General features: G+C 35.7%; 1 protein-coding gene and 1 non-coding gene across 2 annotated transcripts in view; one reads left to right on the plus strand and one right to left on the minus strand.

The window, feature by feature from the left end:
* The window catches only part of rg (A kinase anchor protein rugose), a 38148-nt gene extending 22869 nt beyond the window's left edge, over positions 1-15279 (minus strand). The window contains exons 1-10 of the mRNA XM_013315962.1: positions 15226-15279; positions 14481-14607; positions 8677-8777; positions 7784-7879; positions 4660-4781; positions 3499-3624; positions 3183-3303; positions 1258-1404; positions 747-1049; positions 344-451 (exon numbers count right to left, since the gene is read on the minus strand). Of these exons, the coding sequence (XP_013171416.1) occupies positions 344-451; positions 747-1049; positions 1258-1404; positions 3183-3303; positions 3499-3624; positions 4660-4781; positions 7784-7879; positions 8677-8777; positions 14481-14607; positions 15226-15279 (1305 nt within the window). The remainder of the gene's footprint in view (positions 1-343; positions 452-746; positions 1050-1257; positions 1405-3182; positions 3304-3498; positions 3625-4659; positions 4782-7783; positions 7880-8676; positions 8778-14480; positions 14608-15225) is intronic.
* Positions 7534-7606, plus strand: TRNAA-AGC (transfer RNA alanine (anticodon AGC)). Its single transcript has one exon. It is a non-coding gene; the product is annotated as a tRNA-Ala (tRNA).
* Positions 15280-20742: the final 5463 nt, after the last annotated feature.

The raw sequence follows: 20742 nt of genomic DNA on the forward strand, positions 1-20742 counted from the left end.
AAACTATATAACGTAATTACAGTTCGGTTGTACAAGTTGCAAGCAATCTGACAGCGTTAAACTCCCTCAAACAAGTTAATTCAATGATCCTAGATCATTAATTTAACTGTACACCACACCTACTCGTTACAACTTTAATGGAGATCCCACAAACTGTCTCGGAAACCCTAAACTTAAACATTCATCTATTGTTAGTTTTATATCTTTAGATTTAATTATTATCATGCAGTTTATTAAAAGTCAAATTAATATAAACCCTTCTAAACTTCAAAAGTAACTCATCATAACTCCCAATTTTAGAATATTAGTAATTCCAGAATTCCCTGATAATTGTATCTCTTACATCGTGTATATTCTGCGTTGGATCGTGTATAAGATCGCCGTATTTATCTACCCGGACTTCAGCGGTCGGTAGGGGCACTCTGGACTCCGAGGCGAAACGGAACTGACCCTGTCAGGACATCACAACACCAATGGATATGTTTCAGACATACACAATCTGTGCAACTAGCTAACTGAACACTTAAGACTTAGGCAAATAACATAGAAATAAATATTACATAAATTTTAAAGTGCTGTTTTACGATGCTTTTGTTGTTGATTTTGTTTTTAGATGTACCACTAATTTGCGACTAAAGCATTTCCATGTTCCCTTGCATAAGTCTGAAGCAGTCAGTCCTCTCCGGCTACATGTAAAGCAAAATGAACACTTGAGATAAACGTAGCAAGCGGCGCGTCATGCTTACACGCTTGCATGCTTCAATATCTACGAGCAGGGTCGCATGCGCGGCGGCCACTTCGCGCGCTTCGTCCGCCAGCCTCCTCCCTCGAGGCGTCGAGTCTTCCTTTACTACAACACTATCTTCTTCTGCTCCCCTGGTATCTTCAGAAGCGTCAGGATTGGTTTCGGGATTGATTTCGGGATTGGGATCATTATCGGGATCGGGCAGGGGTTCAGCGTACTCAAGCTTGGGCGCAGCCGTCTCGCTCACCCTTTTGTGATTTTCCGGTAAACTGATGTTGCATTCGTTGTCGAAACGGAATTGACTCTGATGTTCCAAGGTTAGCAGGAAAACAAATTATATTGACAACATTATTACATTATACAAAATTCTAAGTTAAATCAAAGTATTTACATAAGTTGTAACATAAGTGTAACATCAAAGAAATATTTGAAAACATCAAAAATATTTTTTTTACTTTGAACTGTCAAACTGTGGCAGAAATACTGGTAGTAGTGTTCTAGTTCCACCGTACCTTATATCCAGGTCCGAGGCGGTGCATGGCGCAGATCTGGTGCGTGGTGAGCGCCTCTCCGAACAGGTAGATGGCCGCCATCTGGCCGCAGAAGACGCGCTCCTCGTCCAGCTCAGCCGTCGCGCCGATGTAGCATTTGTCGAAAGGCTGAGTCCATACATATTCATTTAATTATTAACTTAAAACATTTTTTATTTCAATAGTTAAAGTATATTGAAAGTATTTCAAAGGTATTTTATAGGAAGGTTAACTTGATTTCATGTTTATACGATTAGTCTGGTAATAAGCCGTATCTGTAAATTTATTTATCGTGTTTCAAAAAGTTAATTTTACCTGTCAAAACGAATAATTTAAACAAAAATGAACAGTAGAAAAATCATAATACAGTGACGTAAAACAGTCACAAAAAATAACAACGCCACGAAGTGACGAGAGGTTGCGATGTAATTTCGTTGAACGTTCGTCACGCGGCGGAAAGCTCTCTGAAGAGCTTTTAACTCGATTTGGGGGCGTTTTATGTAGTTCGAGGTACCAGGACAACAGCGAAGGCAAGGTATGCATTAGCAAATAAAATAAAGCCGTCGCGCGAGTAATAAAGCTAACGAAGTGCGGTAACCGGGTTAGCGAGAAAATACGGAAGAATATTTCCGATTAGCGATGGCTTCTTACGTATTAAAAAGTTACTTATTAAGCCATCTATTTGCTAGCAATTGAAATAAGAATTTGATAGATTAAATCAAAAAATCTGATTATTGTAATTTATTGCGTAAGTTACATTTATCTTCTATCCTTGTCTCTCTTATATATACTTACTCAATTATTAAGCGTACAATTTATAACGATGTAACGCCATGTTAATTCCTTTTCAGTGCGGAGTGGCTTACGAGCGGCTTAATGTTTATGGGATAAGATTAGTGCGTGTACCAGAGATTACATTGAGGAAAATCTGACAAGACCACTGTTGATACAAGATAGTAAATGGCATTTGAAAAATGTTGCACGATTCATTTGAAGGTTTTGTTGCATTAGATCTGTGTTGAAGAAGTATTACGCCTTGTTCTTTTCAAAGCGAATAAGAGGGATGATGTTTTCTCATATAGAGGCATCTGAGTTAAACGTTTTTCTCTCTCTCTTTTAGGAAGTCATGGTACAATAAAATATAATTCAATTTATAAAGCAAAATAATTCGGGTACAGCTCGGAGCGATCCGGAAACTTTGAATAACACAAACACTACATTGGAACAAATTAACAACAAACAAACATAATAATTTAAGCCGACCACATATCAAAGTGGCAGCCAAATAATGTTACAACTAAAACAAAACTCGGACGAGGGTTGCGCAAAAATCAAGGGGCCGCAGCGGACCCGTCGTTTATTATTCATGATGAAAGGTAATTACTCTCATCGTGCGGCCCCGGGACTAACTCCACCTGGCCGTGGACACTGTCCGCGCCGGACAAAGGAGCACATTGTGTCCAAACATTGTTTAGATAACGTTTCAAAGAGTGACCTATTTTTGGGAAATAATGTCCACGGAAAAGTTATGAATAAAAAAAAAACTGGTAATAAATAAAGTCTCACGTCGTATACCAATCAATAACGCTAAAACACCTTACGCTCACATTTTATAAACTCCGCATATTTTATGCCAATTTTGCATACAGCGTCGATAATAAATTGCCTCTAACGACTTGTACGTGAGGAGCAGGCACGTCGATGTTCCCGCAACGACAAAATGTTTTAACGCTAAGCTGTTTCAAGTTATGTGCCCCTGGTACTCACGTTGAGATTAAGAAGGAGTTAATAAACCACCAAAAGGCACTTGGAACTGTAATTAACTAGGATTTTAGGCTAAATGAGTAGCTACTTTATTGTTGTTATTTCTCTAAGACAACAGGATGTAAGAACAATATGATACTTACATCATTAGTGGAGACGAACCAGGCCATCTCTGTGCTGGAGGCGAGCTGGCCATTGACCAGGCATTTGATCTCGCTCTTCGTCCATCTGTTGTAGATGTAGACTACAGCTATCGCGTACCATCTGTGGTAAATAATAACCTAATTAAATCAACATGACAAAGAATCAAGATATAGTTATTATCTCCAGATTGTAAACAGGTGTTCGAAAGAGTTGAATTTTATTCTTCTCTGGGGTGTCTTGCAACCAGGGAAACAGACATAATGTGGAAATGCTTCACATTGCATGATGTTGAAACTAAACTCTTGTATAGTTTACCTTCTAGGTTGAAACTCGTATTTGACGCAGTGCTGGAATCCTTTGCCGCGGACCTTCATCGATGTTAGTACAAGACAGTTGCCCACGAAGTGCGCCGTGTAACCAACGCCTTTGCTCGTCTTGAAACTAAATATACAAATAATCAGTCTTTCATTCTCAACTACATAATCATCATATTAAAGCTACCAATTATGCTTAACTGACGACCGGTTTTTATTCGCGTCACCCATCTACCAATACACCGTTTTATCACTCTCAATATCACCTCTGCTGTTGTGTTGAAGAGGTGATATCAGCCTTAAATACTGTCATATAAAAAATCTTTAACTAGAACTAAACTAGGCATGAAGAAATATGATTACAATAAAGGTAAAATTTACCAGTTATGAAAAGATATTGTCGCTTAATTACAAACTAATACGGCTATTACGAATTTCATTAGATCTTCAAAATGGTGGCCCGTTTTAATAAAAGTAATTATAATGAATTTAATGTTCAAATACTCTTCGCCGGAGCAACTCGGTTTAATTAAGTTTAAAATATCTTCTTATAAAAGAGTATTGCTTTCAGCGATCATTACTAAATACTTAGGTTTATTCTATTTGTTGTGCCCGGACTTATGCTAAGGGTTTGTCGTAATTAAATTGAATTTATTTACGACCCTTCTTGTCTTTTCAATGAGCAAGGATTAAAGATAAAAAGGTCTATTAATAAAACCTTCTTTCTATTAATAAAATTAGAACACCGGTAAATAACAACTTTCGGTATCAACTTAGAATCAGTATGCGGGCAACATAAATTATCCAGAGCCTCTAATTACTTAGAATGCAGCATCTAAATTCAAAGTAAATTGTTTTCATTGCAGTAGTGCTACAAAGTCCGAGTTAGGATGCATTTAGCTAATTGAATGCTTCGTTCCCGCCCACCAAAGCCAAAGTCCCTCCCCGTATGCGTATCGCCTTACGCTTATGATACCCTGGTAGCTTGGTTTTAGTATAGAAGGGGTTATCCGCGGTGTTGTTTGTTTGTTTTTAAACATCTAAAACCTTGGTTTAAACAAAGGAAAATTAATAATAAAAACGTCATGCAATACTAATACTAGGACACAGGATCCTAATATAAACATAGTAATTTTATTTAGATAAAAATGTAGTTATTTACCAGTATAGATATGGTTTCTCTCTCTCAATGTTGACTGAATTAATGGGATCGAGTCTGAACCATGTGGTGAAGGTGAATCCGTTCTCGTAGGGCCACCGTGCTAACGGGGGCAGCACAATCGCCTGCAACAAATAATATATTTTAATAAAGAAGCTGAAATCGATAAAACACAAAAATAAAATCAAATGTGAAATACTAAACTGCACTATATTACGACATAATTTATCAAAACTTGTCCGACAAAGTTGAGTGGTAGTAATAGAGAGCATAAAGTTGTAACTTATTCAGTAGGGCGCTAATTTCGTATTAAATCAAGGCGAGAACTAGTTAAATATGTAACCGTTATTAACTCGGTTACAAGTTACGAGGCAAAGTTTGGTTCCCTTGGGACCTTATACGCTATGACCGTTTCGTGGTCGACAAACTTTGCAAGCCCATATTTGTTCATTTTGATTTAGATGACCAATATATAAAATATACCTAGTGTACTGGGCTACAATTTTAGATCATAAATAAACATACATAGCTATTTTCTAAACAAAAACTCCAGGAAATCTTAAGGATAAAAGATCGGATTCCCTAGCGTCGTATTACCGAACAAAATATAACACAGCCTCATGCTATTATTAGAAGCAATAACTATTATTTATGTTACCCATGAAATGTATCACAAAGGTTCGAAAGAAACTTTTAGACAAGAATAAAAAGTGGTAAAAAAATAACAAGGTAGTAAACTGAAATTCTGTCACTACACGCACCGCATCTGAACCAGAAAGGCTTTTTAGAGCACGAGCTTACCAAGAAATGAATAGCCTTCAATAAAGGGCCGAAAGTAGGGAATTGAGATAAAATATCGAAGCACCCTGTAAGGGTAAAAGGACTATTTATCACTACATCAAGCGGTCGAAAGATAACTGCGGCATCAACGCACTTAAATCTTCCCAACTGCCGTACTTTGTGTCAAGACTAATTTTTACGCTTACAACCATTTTAGGGTACCTTTTTCTTTTACATTTTATTTAGAAGCATTTTCTTTTTGCCCGTTTTCGTGGAGTATTATGTTTTTCAAAAGTATAACGCAGTGCTTGATGCTTTCCTATCTTTATTCGTTATAATCCCCATCGTATCCTCATTGACATAAGTGTATGACAATACGAAGGCGTTTGTTGCAAATATTAGTTAGTGCTAGGCCTACTGGAAGTTAAACATACTCGTACAAGTCATACGTAAACCATCCGCTATTAACTAGGAGAGCAGACGAGGCTAAGACGCGTCAGTTTGCCGTCAGATGAGCGGATAAGCGCGACAGAGAGAAATGGACCGACCCTCGGGCGGGCTGCGATAAATAAAAAGAAAAAAAGCGGACACACACAGATAGAGCCCAGTATGTCACTGGGATTACGCTCGCCGGCCCGGCCCATATTTGAATAAGAATTGCCAATAAGGAGGCCGCTTAAACGATACCCCTAAGTCCTGTCCGCCTGGTATCGATCTGTTTTACCGCTTAGGTTTTCTGTTCGACTCACATACATTTTAATGCGAGGAGTTTCTACTATTTTATTGCCATCCGTCTCTGTCACTCTCTTTGACAAAACAGAGAAAACGTGATGATTTCCGAGAATGAGAACTCACACTTAAGACCAATAATAAATACAAGTGGGAAGAGTGATTTTACGCAAAGGAAAAATTTATTTTACCGCAAATTTTTTTTCAGGTAGCGAGCGATGTTTTATCTCAATCGGCAGAATATTTATTGCTAAAGTTCGTAATTAAAAAATCAATCAAACCGAAAGTGCGCGCCGCAAACCGACAACCATCGGAAAGCCATTACAGAAGAATTGTTACCGAATCCGTTCGCTCCGATGGCGAGAAATTTGAATTAAATTCCTTTGGAACGGTAACGAAACTTGGAGCCGACATTGTAGCAATATTTCAGCGTGGAGTGGCAACATTCCTGAGAGAAGTTGCGGGAATACTAACAAGAAGCCGGGCTGGTTCACACCTCCACTAGTATATACTTTAATTATAATTTTGGAAAAACTAAAACTTTAAATTTAGCTCTTTTAAATATTTCTATACTACTAAAAGTAGTCTTTTCAAAAGTAAAAATAGTTTGTTCAGTTGATTTACGTAAACTCACGCTAATAATAAAAAACCTGATCTCTACACCTACAATCTAAATTTATTAAAAAGACGTAATAGCGTATTTTCTGGAAAACATCGCTCCCACAAAATTAATTCGAGTCTTACAGCGTGATTTAAAAGAAATCTTTTAATACGCTCGTATTATCTGAAATCTTGGCAACATTTTTCGGGCGCTCGAGGGCGGGTTATTAAAGCCGACCCTTTGCCGAACGTTTTGGCCAATTTATCGGGCAAGGGGACCGAATGTCGCTCGCAAATTTTGCTAATTAAAATATCTTGATAATGAATGGCCGATAGCGTAATTCAACTTTCACCGGTTTTGGAAGATCGATTTTTAAAGAAAAAAAAACTGTCTGGTAATTAATATACAAAATAATGTCCCCACAGAGGGTCACAGAGCCTGCTCAAGTTAGGGAAGGCTAAGCCATAGTCAACCATGCTGACCCGATGCGGTTTGATATGTTTGAATTTCTTCGCTGACATATGCAGGAAAACACATTGGTGCATGTTGGGAATCGAACCTAGACGTGAAGATTTCGATCTTGTTTGGTCAAGCTCTTACCAACTGCGCCACAGACGATGTCTTTGAGAAGCAAAATGTGAATAAAAATAACATACGAATATTTTGCAAGCGTTGCATGAACTTGTTCTACTTTTGAAATAATTACGTAATATTGCTTGAGGCATTTATTCAACAACAAGTCTATAATTTTGCAAACGTAAGTAACAGGGGGCGTAGCTCAGATGGTAGAGCGCTCGCTTAGCATGCGAGAGGTACCGGGATCGATACCCGGCGCCTCCAAAATATTATTTTTGCACTTTTTTAAGTTTTTATTTCAATAATATTTTGTTGAGAGTAAAATACTTTTCTATTTTAGAACTAATTAATGCGTAAAAAACTAAGTACATTTTACTGCACTGAGATTATATTTTGTTTCTCTGTGGAAATTCTCTCCTAACATCTGAAAAGCTCACTCACCGATCCTTTCCTTCCAGGGAAGCTGAAGAAGACGTCTGGTCCGTTCCTGTGGGGCATTTGACGTAACACGTTGAGGAGCTTAGCTGAATGGCGCGGCTGAAACAATATATAATAATAATAACACTATTTACCAGGAATCCACTACTTCAAAAATCATTACAAACTAATTTAAATATCCAGTATATGGTCCTTTAAGATTATTTTTATATATGAATAGTCTTTAGTAAAGTTGTTAGGGTAAAATCTCAACTTGTTCCTTCTAATACCTCAAAGTTGTATCGAGTTTTAGAACAAGCCATATCTTATCCCACTTTGGAACAAGTTTTAAGTCTTCGGTGTAATTGCTTGGCTGGCGAACGATGTACTATCCTCTATTTTTAAGTGAAAAAGTTAACAAAAGTGGCCCTTTTTTTGTTCATTAATATTTCAAAACCGGTCATAAAAAGAAAAAATGCAAGGAAGGACTAAAACAACCGCCCCCGCAACAAAGGACACATTCTACCAGGCCAACAGAAATTCTTAAGAGATTGTAAATAACCCGCACAAAAAGGATAGCAGCGAACGCTTAACGCTTAACAAGAGGTTAGCTTGACTCTTTGAATTTACATCGCAGTAGGGGCGGCAGTAATGATCCGGCAAAAACGGAATAGCTACTTCTTGTTTATGTTGTCCGTCACAGTCAGAAAATGCTCAACATTTTTGCGAAGTTTGAACAACCAACCAGCCATAGTTTGCAATTTTTCTGGCCAGTTTTGTTTATAAAGTGAACAATTTTAGACAGAAAGCGTACAAAAAACTATAGAAATAAAATAAAATTTTCGTGGATTGCACGGATCACTCTAGACGAAGTTCGTACAGTCTATATTAATTTAGTAGTAAAACATTAAGCATACCCATTTGCCGTTAACAGCTTTCATGGCGTTGAACAGCTGCTTGAGTTCTTTGACTGTGACACTGTAGCTTGCAAGGACTCCCAGCATTTCGATGAGTAAATCTGAAACAAAGATGTTCAATTATTATTATAATCAATTAACAAATGCGCGATGTTCCATCCAAAATGAAAAATTCCATCTGTGGTAAAAATTACACAAACTACAATATTTCCTATTTAGATTTTTCCAGCTCATATTATGGTGAATAGCGTTCGCTCGCTACACCGTTTGCGCGGAATTTAAAAAAAAACATAATTAGTAGCCTATTTTATCTTTCAGACTATGTTCTACATATGTGCCAAATTCTTCAAAAGCCGTTGAGACGTTGCGGAGATACATTCAAACAAACATCTATGCATCCATCTAAACTTTCGCATTTATAATATTAGGAAGATTGGTCGTGCAGTACAGCAAAACAATCTATTATTGTTTCGTTATGATTCATAATACCAATTGCCATTTTCAAATTTACTTTACGCATTAAAAAGCGCACATAATCCTAGGCTTTGTGTAAACGGACGCGTTGGCGCTAAGCATCGGATGAAATTATCCATTCGAGCGAATTAATAATTCATCAGAGCACTGCACTCGGTAGCAAGGAATGACCTCAATCCACCAGATCCGTAAGCGCTTGCCGGATAATCCTATAGTCACGTAATTGTGTAATATAGGAGCGTTACTGCCAATATCAATGCAAGTATTGATTTAGCTAATTTAGAACGTACTAGAATGATCCAGATTGATCAATCTTGGTCGTTATAGACTAGTGATTAACCTTTAATCATAGATTCAGAACTTTTTAACCCTTTTTAGTTTACGTGTAACGTGACTTGATGTAGAAGAAAAAGTATGCAGCAAATAAAAATCAGCAATTACCGATAAATATTTTAGCGGTTTTTATTATGATGCATGAAATAAATCAAACATGAATAACGTCAACGTTTTGGGATTTCTAGTTATTTCTGCGGTGTGAATACTAGTGAATCCATTAAAACAAGGGATGAAGCTCTAACGCATCGAGTTAGAGCAAATTACAGAGTATATGATGTTGGAAGTACAAAAGGCGATACGCTTTGAACGTTCGCAGTTAAAACAAAAAGAGAACCGGTTTCGAATTGAAAATGTTTGCATAAACATTGCTCGTTCAGTTTAAACGGATATCGTGTGAGTTTGTTATTCGTGCGCTTTTACGAAATGGATACATCTGAAGTCTCGAGTATGTGAGGTCTATTTCGATTTCATGAACTGATATTTAAATGTGTAGCATATTTAAAATGTCGCATATGAAATGATGTTTGAAATATTATTTGAATGTCACCGTTTCAATTTTCATTTATAAAATATCGAAAAAATATTCCGTAAACTTATGAAACATTTTTTTAAATCAAAAATATTGCAAATATTTTTCATAATGTATATCTGCTTTCCTGCTTCAAATAAAGCTGTGTCTTAAATTTATTTAAGAAAAAAATACCGTTAATTTTTACTGGTGAAAACTTACGGTGATAATAGTCTACTCCGCAATTCATTTATATCAAAAGCGTAAAATAAAAAGCACTTGAAACGTCGAGTTCGCGGAATGACCGCCATATTGTTTCAAGAGTAATCCCGCGCATCGGCGAGGTGACTAATCCCGGCTTAATTCCCGGCAAGTCCGGGACTGGGGGCGCCTCGGACGAGAGTTTAATTCCCGCGGATATTACTGGACGTTGTTATGAAAGTAATCGGTGTAATTCACTGCCTTTGTTTGAAATAAATGCTCGGAACTTGTGCCGCTGGAAATCTTGAATAACGAACAACATTAATGGTAATTAATTTATTTTCATTCACAACATATCAAATAAAATGAGATCTTACTAATATATTAATTGGGAAAGTTTAGATGAATGGATGTTTGTTGGAAGGTATCTTCAGAACGGCTGAATGGATCATGATGAAATTTGCCACAGATGTAGAGCATAGTCTGGAAGAACACATTATAAAGAGAAACTTCATAATATATTGTTAAATATTACTTTTGTCGTTTACTTGACTTTGATTTTTTATCTACAGAGATAAATTACAACATAGATCTTTCTGTCTTTAGACATAAATCCGTGATAAGAGAACGCGGGTACTTTGTTACCCTACAAGATCTGGGAGGCTCGTTATCAGTAATAGGCTTTTCGAGTTCCTTTGACATTGTTTAAATAAGCTTTTTTTCTTATATAACTAAAAATGTATAAACACATGAAAATTCAAATAAATAAAAGCAGCTCTTTTTAATCATGGTAATCAGAAGCATAAGCGTGGTTGACTATGGCCTAATCACCCTTAACTTAGGGTAGGCTCCGAGCCCCTCGGTGGGGACGTATGATGATGATGACGTCACAGTGTTTTTAATAAAATTTAATACTTTCCGAAAACAACGTATAAGCCATGTTTTATAAGTAATAAATTACAGGCAACAAAAAATTAAATTATCTGAAGGAAATTTATTCCTCCATTGAAATCTATGTCCGCATAAATAATAAAATATATCGTAAAAGGGATACAGTGAAAGCCGAGCAATTTTATCTGAATCAAGATTTACTGATATTTTTATTACAACAAGGAAACCGAAACGTGGGTTTCCACTACCGAAAAACACGTACAAACATATATTTTTTCTCTGTTTTTCCAACCAGAGTGAAAGGGATGGTCATATTGTCATGAAGTGTTTCAGCATACTCCATTTTTGTAGGGGATTATTTGAGTGACGTGCATTAAAAATATAGCATTTTAAAAAGCTTTTCTATTGGCAAACAAACTATGACAAAATCATGATAGCTAGCTGTCGACCGTGACTCCGATCACGCGGAAATAAAAAAAAAACTTTATTAGTAGCCAACATTCTTCCAGACTATGTCATCTATGCCAAATTTCATCTAAATCCAGTTAAGCCGTTCTGCAGTTACCTTCTAACAAACATCCATCCATACATCCATGTTAATAAAAAAAACTATCAGAGAACCATGACATCTTAACCATCTCAACGTACTAGGGTATAAGAACTATGCATACATGTCTCTTTTTTGCCCTAGTGTAACGGATATCCTTGTCAGTTGACCCTTTGTTAGGAGCGTAAATTAAATTTCACAAAGGTAAGATTTATAGCCGATCCGATAATGAGATTTTCCTATGAAATAGACCAAAATAGTTTCGAAAATATAAAAAAACCCTTCTTCGTCTTTACACGAACTCCTTAGGAATATTTGTGTCAAACAAAATTACTCAAAGGTAATTAAAAAATCTATCCTGACATTCAGTTAATTTACTCGATTCACGTTTGAAACAAAGATGCTTTTAGGATTTCGTTACTACCAAATTAAAAGGAATGCCATTAAAACCCAAATAGGCAATTAAGTCGATCTGCAGCTTTTGGAAGATAAAACTGGGGCACCATTACGACTTACACTCAATCCCTAAATCTAGTTGCCTACTTTTTTTCTATTATTTAACTTCAACTTAGGTACTGCCATGATTCTTTCTTCAGTTTATTCCAAAAAAAAGCTACTCAAATCAATAAGGACTTTTTTTAAAGTCTTATTTAGTCTTGGAGATACGGTCCCAGTTCCCAGAATTCCCATACTTACTAGGAGATTATGAATATATAAGAGACGATAAAGTGCACTGATCCGTGTCGACGCCATGTGTTGTACCATTTTGTTCCCAGAAACAGCTGACAAATACATTCCAGGTTTTTTTAATAAGTTTGGAGGTGTTCAGAAGGGTTAAGAAATTTTCTCACATCTACTAGGGGTACATAAAAGTAGGCAGTATGTTTACTATGGTTATAGTCATAAAAATTGGTGTTAGCAGAAAGACCCTGAATTGGTACACCGCAAGAGGTCAAATTTTTTGTAAGCAAATCAGTCGAAATCGTTTTATTTCTTTTTAGTTTATAAGTAAATTACACTACAGTTACATTTTTTACAAAACAGGAATTGTAAATAATGTAACAAACTTTGCGTAACATGTTATGGAGCAAAATGGTTGATTTAAACGAAAGTAAAAGTGTGCAAAATGGTAATACAACCGGGGTAACGGCGTGCCCCCCTGTCGTACACAATTCACCACAAAACGGATATCGCATAAACGGGCCTTTTAAAAAATCGATAAGTATTTTCATTTTATTTAGGTTAAAACCGGAAAACTCAATGTGTATTATTCAACAAAACAATTTCATGATACTTGCGGAAAGAATTACGAGCATTTCTCTTGTTTTACGACTCTTTTATACAGAAGTGAGCGCGCGTAAAATAATATACGTAGTAATTGCTATCTCGTGTTTATTGAATTTCATTCCTTTAACTTAATTTACTCAAAAATTTTGATTTGCATGTTTCATTCAACATTACAATAGTGATTATATGTTATTTAATTCCTAGGGTTGGTTTACTTTTATGGTTTCCTTTCCCACTGTTACTAGGAGATCACACATTAGTAGGCACATCGACACAACACGAGAGGACACCAGTAACACGAATATGTATGTAAGAAAGAAGGACAGAGATATTTGACGCAGGTAAAAAAAAACAAAGACAAAAAAGTTGACACGCATTCAAAGATCCCTATTGTGCAAAACTAAAAAGGCAGAAACATTTATAGCGGGCTACTAGGGGTGCATAGGTGTCCTCGTGATAATGTCTACGCAAGCGTAAAGACGACGCGTGCCTTCTTGCAACATTTACAACTCACGCAGGTGTTTCCCTTGGTTTTTTCCGTCTCGCATATCTTTGCCTCTTCTGGTGTCCCGGTCCCTTTGGGAATTCTAAGAAAGTCATGAGAACAGAATTCCTCGCAAGGGTTTCGGGTATTTTATGTTGCCTTAGTATCAGTGAGAAAACTAATTCAACCCTTTTATTACACAGCTCCCACGGGTGATCCATGAAAAATGTTTTAAAAGATTTCGAGACATCTATGATAGCTTGGTATGGATAGGAAACAGGTAAAAAATTTTTGACATTATAACGGTCCATTAAACTTTAAAACACGATGAGAATGTAGGTCTCTTTTTTCTTTAGGTAACATTTACCGCCGAGTACGTTCTGCTATCCTCGTGGGCTTGGGAATATGATGCGATTAATATCAGTTAAGAAGTCGTCTCTCTTTTTTTTTCATATTTCGTCATCACTTTGGGGAACATTTGGAGAAAATAATCCCTGTTGACTTACTAAGTATTTCTGTTCCCTTAGTATCTGTGAGAATGTCCTTAACCCTTTACGTCCTCTAAGAAATCTTCGTTGCGTTCAATTTTTTTTCCCGGGGTTGCAATTTGTGTTGCCAGAAAGAGCCAGCAGTATGTTTTTTTTCTTTCTTACCTTTACTGGAATTACCCATCCCTATGGACATAAATGAAGGTCCCAAGCATTTTTGATACCCTGGTTTGTGTGAGAAATATTCAATTATAGTTATAGAAATATAAATTTTCAAAAAGGAAGAGGAACTCAATGAAGTTTTTTACTCTATTTTAAAAGGCCTTACTTAATTCATCCCAAGGGTTGTTCTCATGGTTACTAAGGCCCCAGAAATAAAATAGAGGTGTCCAAAACCATTACACACACCCTAAGGAAAGGGACGGCAGAAATATATGTGACAGGATAGGTTGAAATAGATGATAGATTGATTGGTTATCAGGGACTGTATGTTTGGTGGTTAATTTCCTATAATTAATGGCCAGGCGATCAGCACTTTTACGTTACGATTAGTTTCTACCGTAGACAATACAGTAGTAACAAACTTACCAGCGACAACTGTTTCTGCTCGGGGTAGCCTTTGCAGCACGTGGTGTATAAGGCCGACGTCTGTGCACGCCTGCAGGTTGCGGACGCTCTTGCGCAGGATCGCGATAAACACGGACCAGATCTCCGCCTAGAAACAAGATATACTATTTAAACCACTTAAAAAAAATGAAAAGACCAATTTAATAGAAGGTAACAAAAGAGTAAATAGACAGAAAATGTTAAGAATTGGATCACGAGAAAAGACAGTTTAATTTAGTCTAGTTACATTTTATGTATATACTATAAAGTTTCAATTAATTAGCAGCATAAAATCATCAACTGAAAATTTAATTAAACTTAACATCAAAGAGGAGCCATTACATGGAATTTCATTCGAATGAAAAATAAATAAATAGCACGAGGCTCATTTGCGCTGGCTGCGTATTTAAACGACGCACATCCGCACAACCGCGCGGCGCACATCCGCATTCCCCCTATTCAGAGGATACTCCTCTCATTTCCACAGCATTCCATTTAATACCGCAAAAACCTAATGCGCTGGATTTAAATTAAATTCTTTTCTTTGCCCATGTTTCACAATGTTCACTAAACAAGGGTGTCGTGGTTTTTTCCCGAGTTCTAATATAAAAAAAGAAAAAAACATTATTTTGTCTTGAATAACGAAGAAGGCCGTTCGTTCTCTTTTGGCGGGATATTAAAAAAATGTCTTAAGGAAAATTATGTTTCTTAATATTCACACACGTACTAAGGCATCAGAACAAGTAAGGAGTGTCCTCACTGCATGTTTGGATTGCGGCATGCTGACAACAAAAAAGGCAACTAACTCCATGGGGAAGTTTAATATTTTTTTACCAGAAGTCTAATACAATGACAATCTCGATGTTATATACATAATTATATGATAATCAATGTGTCATGTATGTGATATTCAATGATACTTTTAAAACATAATCATTATTTTCCACGACGAAAGTTAACCAACGTTAACATATAGATGTGAAGAAATTATACGATACAACTATTTGTCATTTTCAATACTGGTCAGAATTGGGAAGAAACAGTCACAACCTAGATGTAAGACGCACGTCATTCAAATTCGCACGGTATGCATTATGTTCTCACACGTACTAGGCAAGCAGCCGTATGCAAGAAGTTACGGAATGTTCAAGCATAAAAGTGCAAAGGGAGGTCCGTATCGAGACATGGGAGGGAAAGAGAGAGCATATACGAACGTCATCTGGCAAATGTAGGGGTCGAATGCACCTTTATTGTTGAATGAAAAAACATGACAATCATATCAGGTACGTTTAAACGCAACTTGATTTACTATTTTTAAAAAATTTTAGCTTGAAACTAGACAATTTTAAGACGTTTAAAAACCGCCGTCTTTGTTTAGCAGTTTTGTCAAAAATTTATGTTTAAAATTCGTTGGCTAAGGAACGTTTTTACCTTTAGAGTTATTCACCGTCTCGGATGTTAGAAAGTTTGTGAAATGACTGAATAAAAGTTTACAAGGCGAATGTTTCATTACTCTGATGGCAACATACAGTTCCCCCAACTGTAGACGTCTTGTGGCGTTTTCATTTTTACAAGCTTTTATTTTACGACTGTTTTATGTCTGTCTTCCATAAAAAGCTATATTAACTACATTGAGATTAATGTTTGATATGAAATTTCATTTTTTAAAAAGAAAACATGCAAAATATCTGAGTCATGTACTAATTTTTTTGAACCTTTATCTTAATAATATTACAAATGCGAATGTTTGGATGGATGGATGTTTATTTGAAGGTTTCACCAGAAACGGCTGCACTGATCTCGCTGAAATTTGGCATAGCACATAGACTACTAATTATTTTTTTAATTCCGCGCGGACGCAGTCGCGGGCGACAGCTAGTATTAATATAAACCTCATAATTTTTAAGACTATATTACGATACGAAGCTACAAATATAATTGGTTTACTTAAGTAATAATACTTGTCACTTGTAACTCATTCCCAGAGCCGCAGTGTCAGCGTGACGCTAATTACATCCCGCGGGATGCCGTTTCACGTCGCCCGCCGTCCATCACGCGCAACGTGACATGTCACTATTGTAACGTTTGCAAGACCACTTCAATATTTTATTATTAGGTTACTAAAAAAAGAATATTTTTAAAATTTTTATACAATTTATCCCTACTTCCCTCTATACTAATATTATAAAGAAAAGATATGATTGTTTGCATTGAATAGGCTCGGAAACTAATGATAGTTTATGTCACCCGGGGATATTCACACTATCCCCGGGTGACATAAACTATATCTCTTACTATGTAGTTCTTTATTAATTTTGCGCAGACGAAATCGCGGGTAAGCGCTAGTATTAAATAATTATCTTTATTGACATGACTTTCATATATTTTTAATATTATAGCTAATTAAATCTTTAGGGAATGTATAGTTGCAAATAATAAAAGAGTCATTTGAAAGGGCTTATGTTCGCGTAAGTCCACTTCAACATAAGCCGGGTTACTGAGACATACAAGTTGCGTTCTCCGAGACATGTATAATGAAGGCATCTTTCACCGCATGCGGGAATTCCAGCTATACAAAATAAACAAGCACTTTCTTACAGAAAATGTTAATTAGTATGCACTTGTGTGTTGCATTAAAGAAGGATAAACTAAGTTCTTTTCATAAATTACATACATTTAAAAATAGGTTTCTGTTTTTTTTTTAATTTAAATAGATTTTTGCAAATTAAAATGTACGAAGCAGTAACTGAGGCATAGGTATGGACAGGTAGAAGTGCTAATTACATCGCTCGTATGAATTAATTTAACGCAACACTGCGCAACTAACTACATTTACTAAAATTATCATTTTCATATGTACCGCCTACAATAACATACATACATTATAATTATTTCTATTCATATCCAACTCTATACATCCATCCATCCAAATATTCGCGTTTACATGTAGTAACATTGACGAGGGGGGGAGGGTTCAGTACCAAATTAGAAGTTACCAGGATAACAGCGACGCTCTAAACAAGAAATACCAGGAGCGCATAATCTACGCTGTGGTAACAATTCTCTAACATAACAAGAAGAGTGCAATTACATTGTTGAACGTTAGCGAAACAATCTCGGCGAAATTGCCGCTGGGTCAGATTTCAAGACAATCTACGTGGTGGGCTCCGAGGGAATGTCAGATGGAAACTTTTATTTTGCGGCGCAGCGTTTATTTCTCCTGCAACGATATTACAAGGTTTTTATTACGTTTTACGCTTCGAATATTGTTACATTGTCATATTAAAACGATGAGAAGTTAGTTAGGCTTTTATTACGTTACAAACAGCTAAAGCACAATAGCATTATATTCGAACATATTATAAATAGAATATAACTAAAAAATAAACTTTATGAAGAAGTAAGAAAAGCTCGAAGATCACGCTTGAAGAACGAAGTTCTTAAATATACATAAAACATGAAAAGTTTCTACAAGGATATAAACTTACTTCTTATTTATTCCAACATCACGGCAAAGTTGTTCTTAAGTCACTTTTGCTGAATTTGTTTGCGTTATTTTTACGAAAAGAACCTTTACTAGTTTCAATCTACTTTTCTGCGTTATTATAATAAATTAATCTATAAATAATATACGTATAAAGAGTCATAATATATGAAAAGTTCAGCAAAGAAATCAAAAAAGACGAATATGTAAAAAATATGTTTTCGAAAGTCAGAAAGGTTTCAAGCTCTTCAAAATCCCAATCTCACTAATGGCGAAGGCAAAAGCCGATTCTAACAGATCCATCGAGTGCGCTAACACGTCGGAGTGACGCAGCACTTCGCATCTCATCTGTCACGCTATCACGCCGGCGATTAACACGTCGCGCGGGGTGATGCAGCACGTCTGTCACGCTATCATGCCGGCGTTTAGCACGTTGAGCGGTGTGACAGAATCTGCCTTGTTTATCTAACGTTTGAATATGGAATTAATTTATTTTATCATTTTATACGATTTTTAATTTTATTTAAAACTGAGTTTTTAAAAATCTTCTGTACATAATATTACTTCTATTATAAATGAGGCTTATATAATAACATGATACACCTTGAGAGCATAAAACTATGTAACTTATGCAATAAGGTATATACCGAAACTTCACAAAACTTAGGAACTGAAGCCTTAAGTACTATGAAACATTACCTTCATGCATTACTTAGAAACCTGTTGTTTTGCAGCTGCTACACTAAATTCTAAATAATATTGTAAGGAGAAATAATTTATTGTTTACTTGCTATCGCCCGCGACTCCATTCGCGCCAAAATTTAAAAAAAAGTACTTAATAAGTAAGTAACTACATGTTCTTCTGGACTATGTTCTACATCTTTGTAAAATTTCAGCGAGATCCGTTGAGCCGTTCCAGAGACATCATTAAACATCCATCCATCCATTTAAATATTCGCACATTTATTACGAATAAACTCAAAAACGAAATTTAGCCTTTTACCTTTTTAATTCTGTTTATTAGTCGTGGCGGAGAAAAAAACTACAATAAAATTTCTAATGCGATTTATTTATGCATTATGGAGATTTACAATTAACTTGTAAACATAACTGCATATACCACGATTCTCATTTAATTTTCAATATATAATACTTTCCTTACTACATTTGGTTATTTGACTTTATCTTTATTAAATAGTATAATAAATAAGGTGCGGATGTTTAAAACTTCAGGTAAATTGTAGCAGGTGTACCAAGCTTATTCATTTACCTCTACAAATGCTAAGTACACGACATAGAGGGCGCCACTTCCACAAAGTTCTAAGGAAAATTGTACTTTAAGGAGGTGCTTTGTTTTGAATTATTTATTAAAGTACTGAAGAATGTTCGAGCGCTCGCCCGGGACGAGGGGAACATTTAGAAAGTTTTAGCTTGACGATTAGAATAATGAGTGTTTTAAAACTAAAAATATTCATACAAATTGCTGACAAGAAACTTATTCATTTACATTAGAAAGTTTTATTTCAATAATAGTATACTTCGCTTTCATCTACATTTCGTCGTTTCTAAAGAGAGAATTGTAGCACTTAGCTGTCAAGACAAGGAATAAATTAAAGTTTAAACAGAAGAAATAAATTTTAATATTAACACAGAAATCAGCATTTCAAAACAAAATTTTATGAGAATATATTATAAAATAGAAATATCAATTAATTTAACTAACTAATAATGGTAGTACTAACATCTCAAGAAGCTCTCGCTAAACAGTTGGATTAAGGGCCCGATACAAAAGGCAGTTATCCTAGAAACCGCGCGCATCGTGAGAAGGTTCCTGTCTCTGCAGCCCTGACCACTGGTTGTTTGAGTCATGGGATTCCGCAGCCAGTGGTGTTCTCTTTTTAATATATTATGTTTTGTATATTTTTTTTTATATGAAATGTATTATATTAGAAATGTGATAAATAAATGTATATGTTATAATAGTACTATATATTCAAGAAACTAAATAGTAAAATGTTACAAGCAATTTTTAATTTATAACAATTTGCTGATATTGCCTTAGTAACCACATTCGTTGTGCAGCAAATTGCAGTAAGAGAATCACGTCGCAGCACTAGTTTGCAGAATGCTGCTCACGTAACTTTTAAGCAATTTCAACATAAAGCGCCCCCAAAATTCCCCTAGAAATAATACGTGTCAGAGTGTAACTTGTTGAAAATTAATGTAGCTTGATTTTAATATTTTATTATCATTTCAGTCTGTTCAGTCTGTATGTAACTCAGGGTCGTCAAGTTTAACTAACCCTTTATTTAAATATCACGATTACCAGGGTATCATGAGTATAGTAAGGTTGCACCTTCACAAACCAAAGCAAAATGAGCATAACTCGAGCCCTTGTTGTATTCGTTAAGTTAGTTAACAGTAGTCAATTGAAAATAATAAAAATGCATTTAAATATGTCAAAAGATCGTTTAAATTGCTTAAGTAATAGTTTAAGGGCATTAAATAAAAATGGTAACATTTTTTTTATTGCAAAATTAGGTTTCGTTCAGTTAAAGGGTTAATTTGCTCTACTTTGGTACCAGGATCACATAACAATATAGGATATGAGCTCATACCGACAACAATAAAAATAAACAAGTCCCACACTATACCTCCATCTCTTTTTGACATACCGAGATGAATAAAGAAAACTAAAATAGAAAGAGACGAACGATGGTGTGTGAATCGCTATTGGTGACGTGAAAGGTAAAAAAAGCA

This window comes from Papilio xuthus, unplaced genomic scaffold (genome assembly GCF_000836235.2).
Source record: "Papilio xuthus unplaced genomic scaffold, Pxut_1.1 DF826949.1, whole genome shotgun sequence".
Classification (NCBI taxonomy): domain Eukaryota; kingdom Metazoa; phylum Arthropoda; class Insecta; order Lepidoptera; family Papilionidae; genus Papilio; species Papilio xuthus.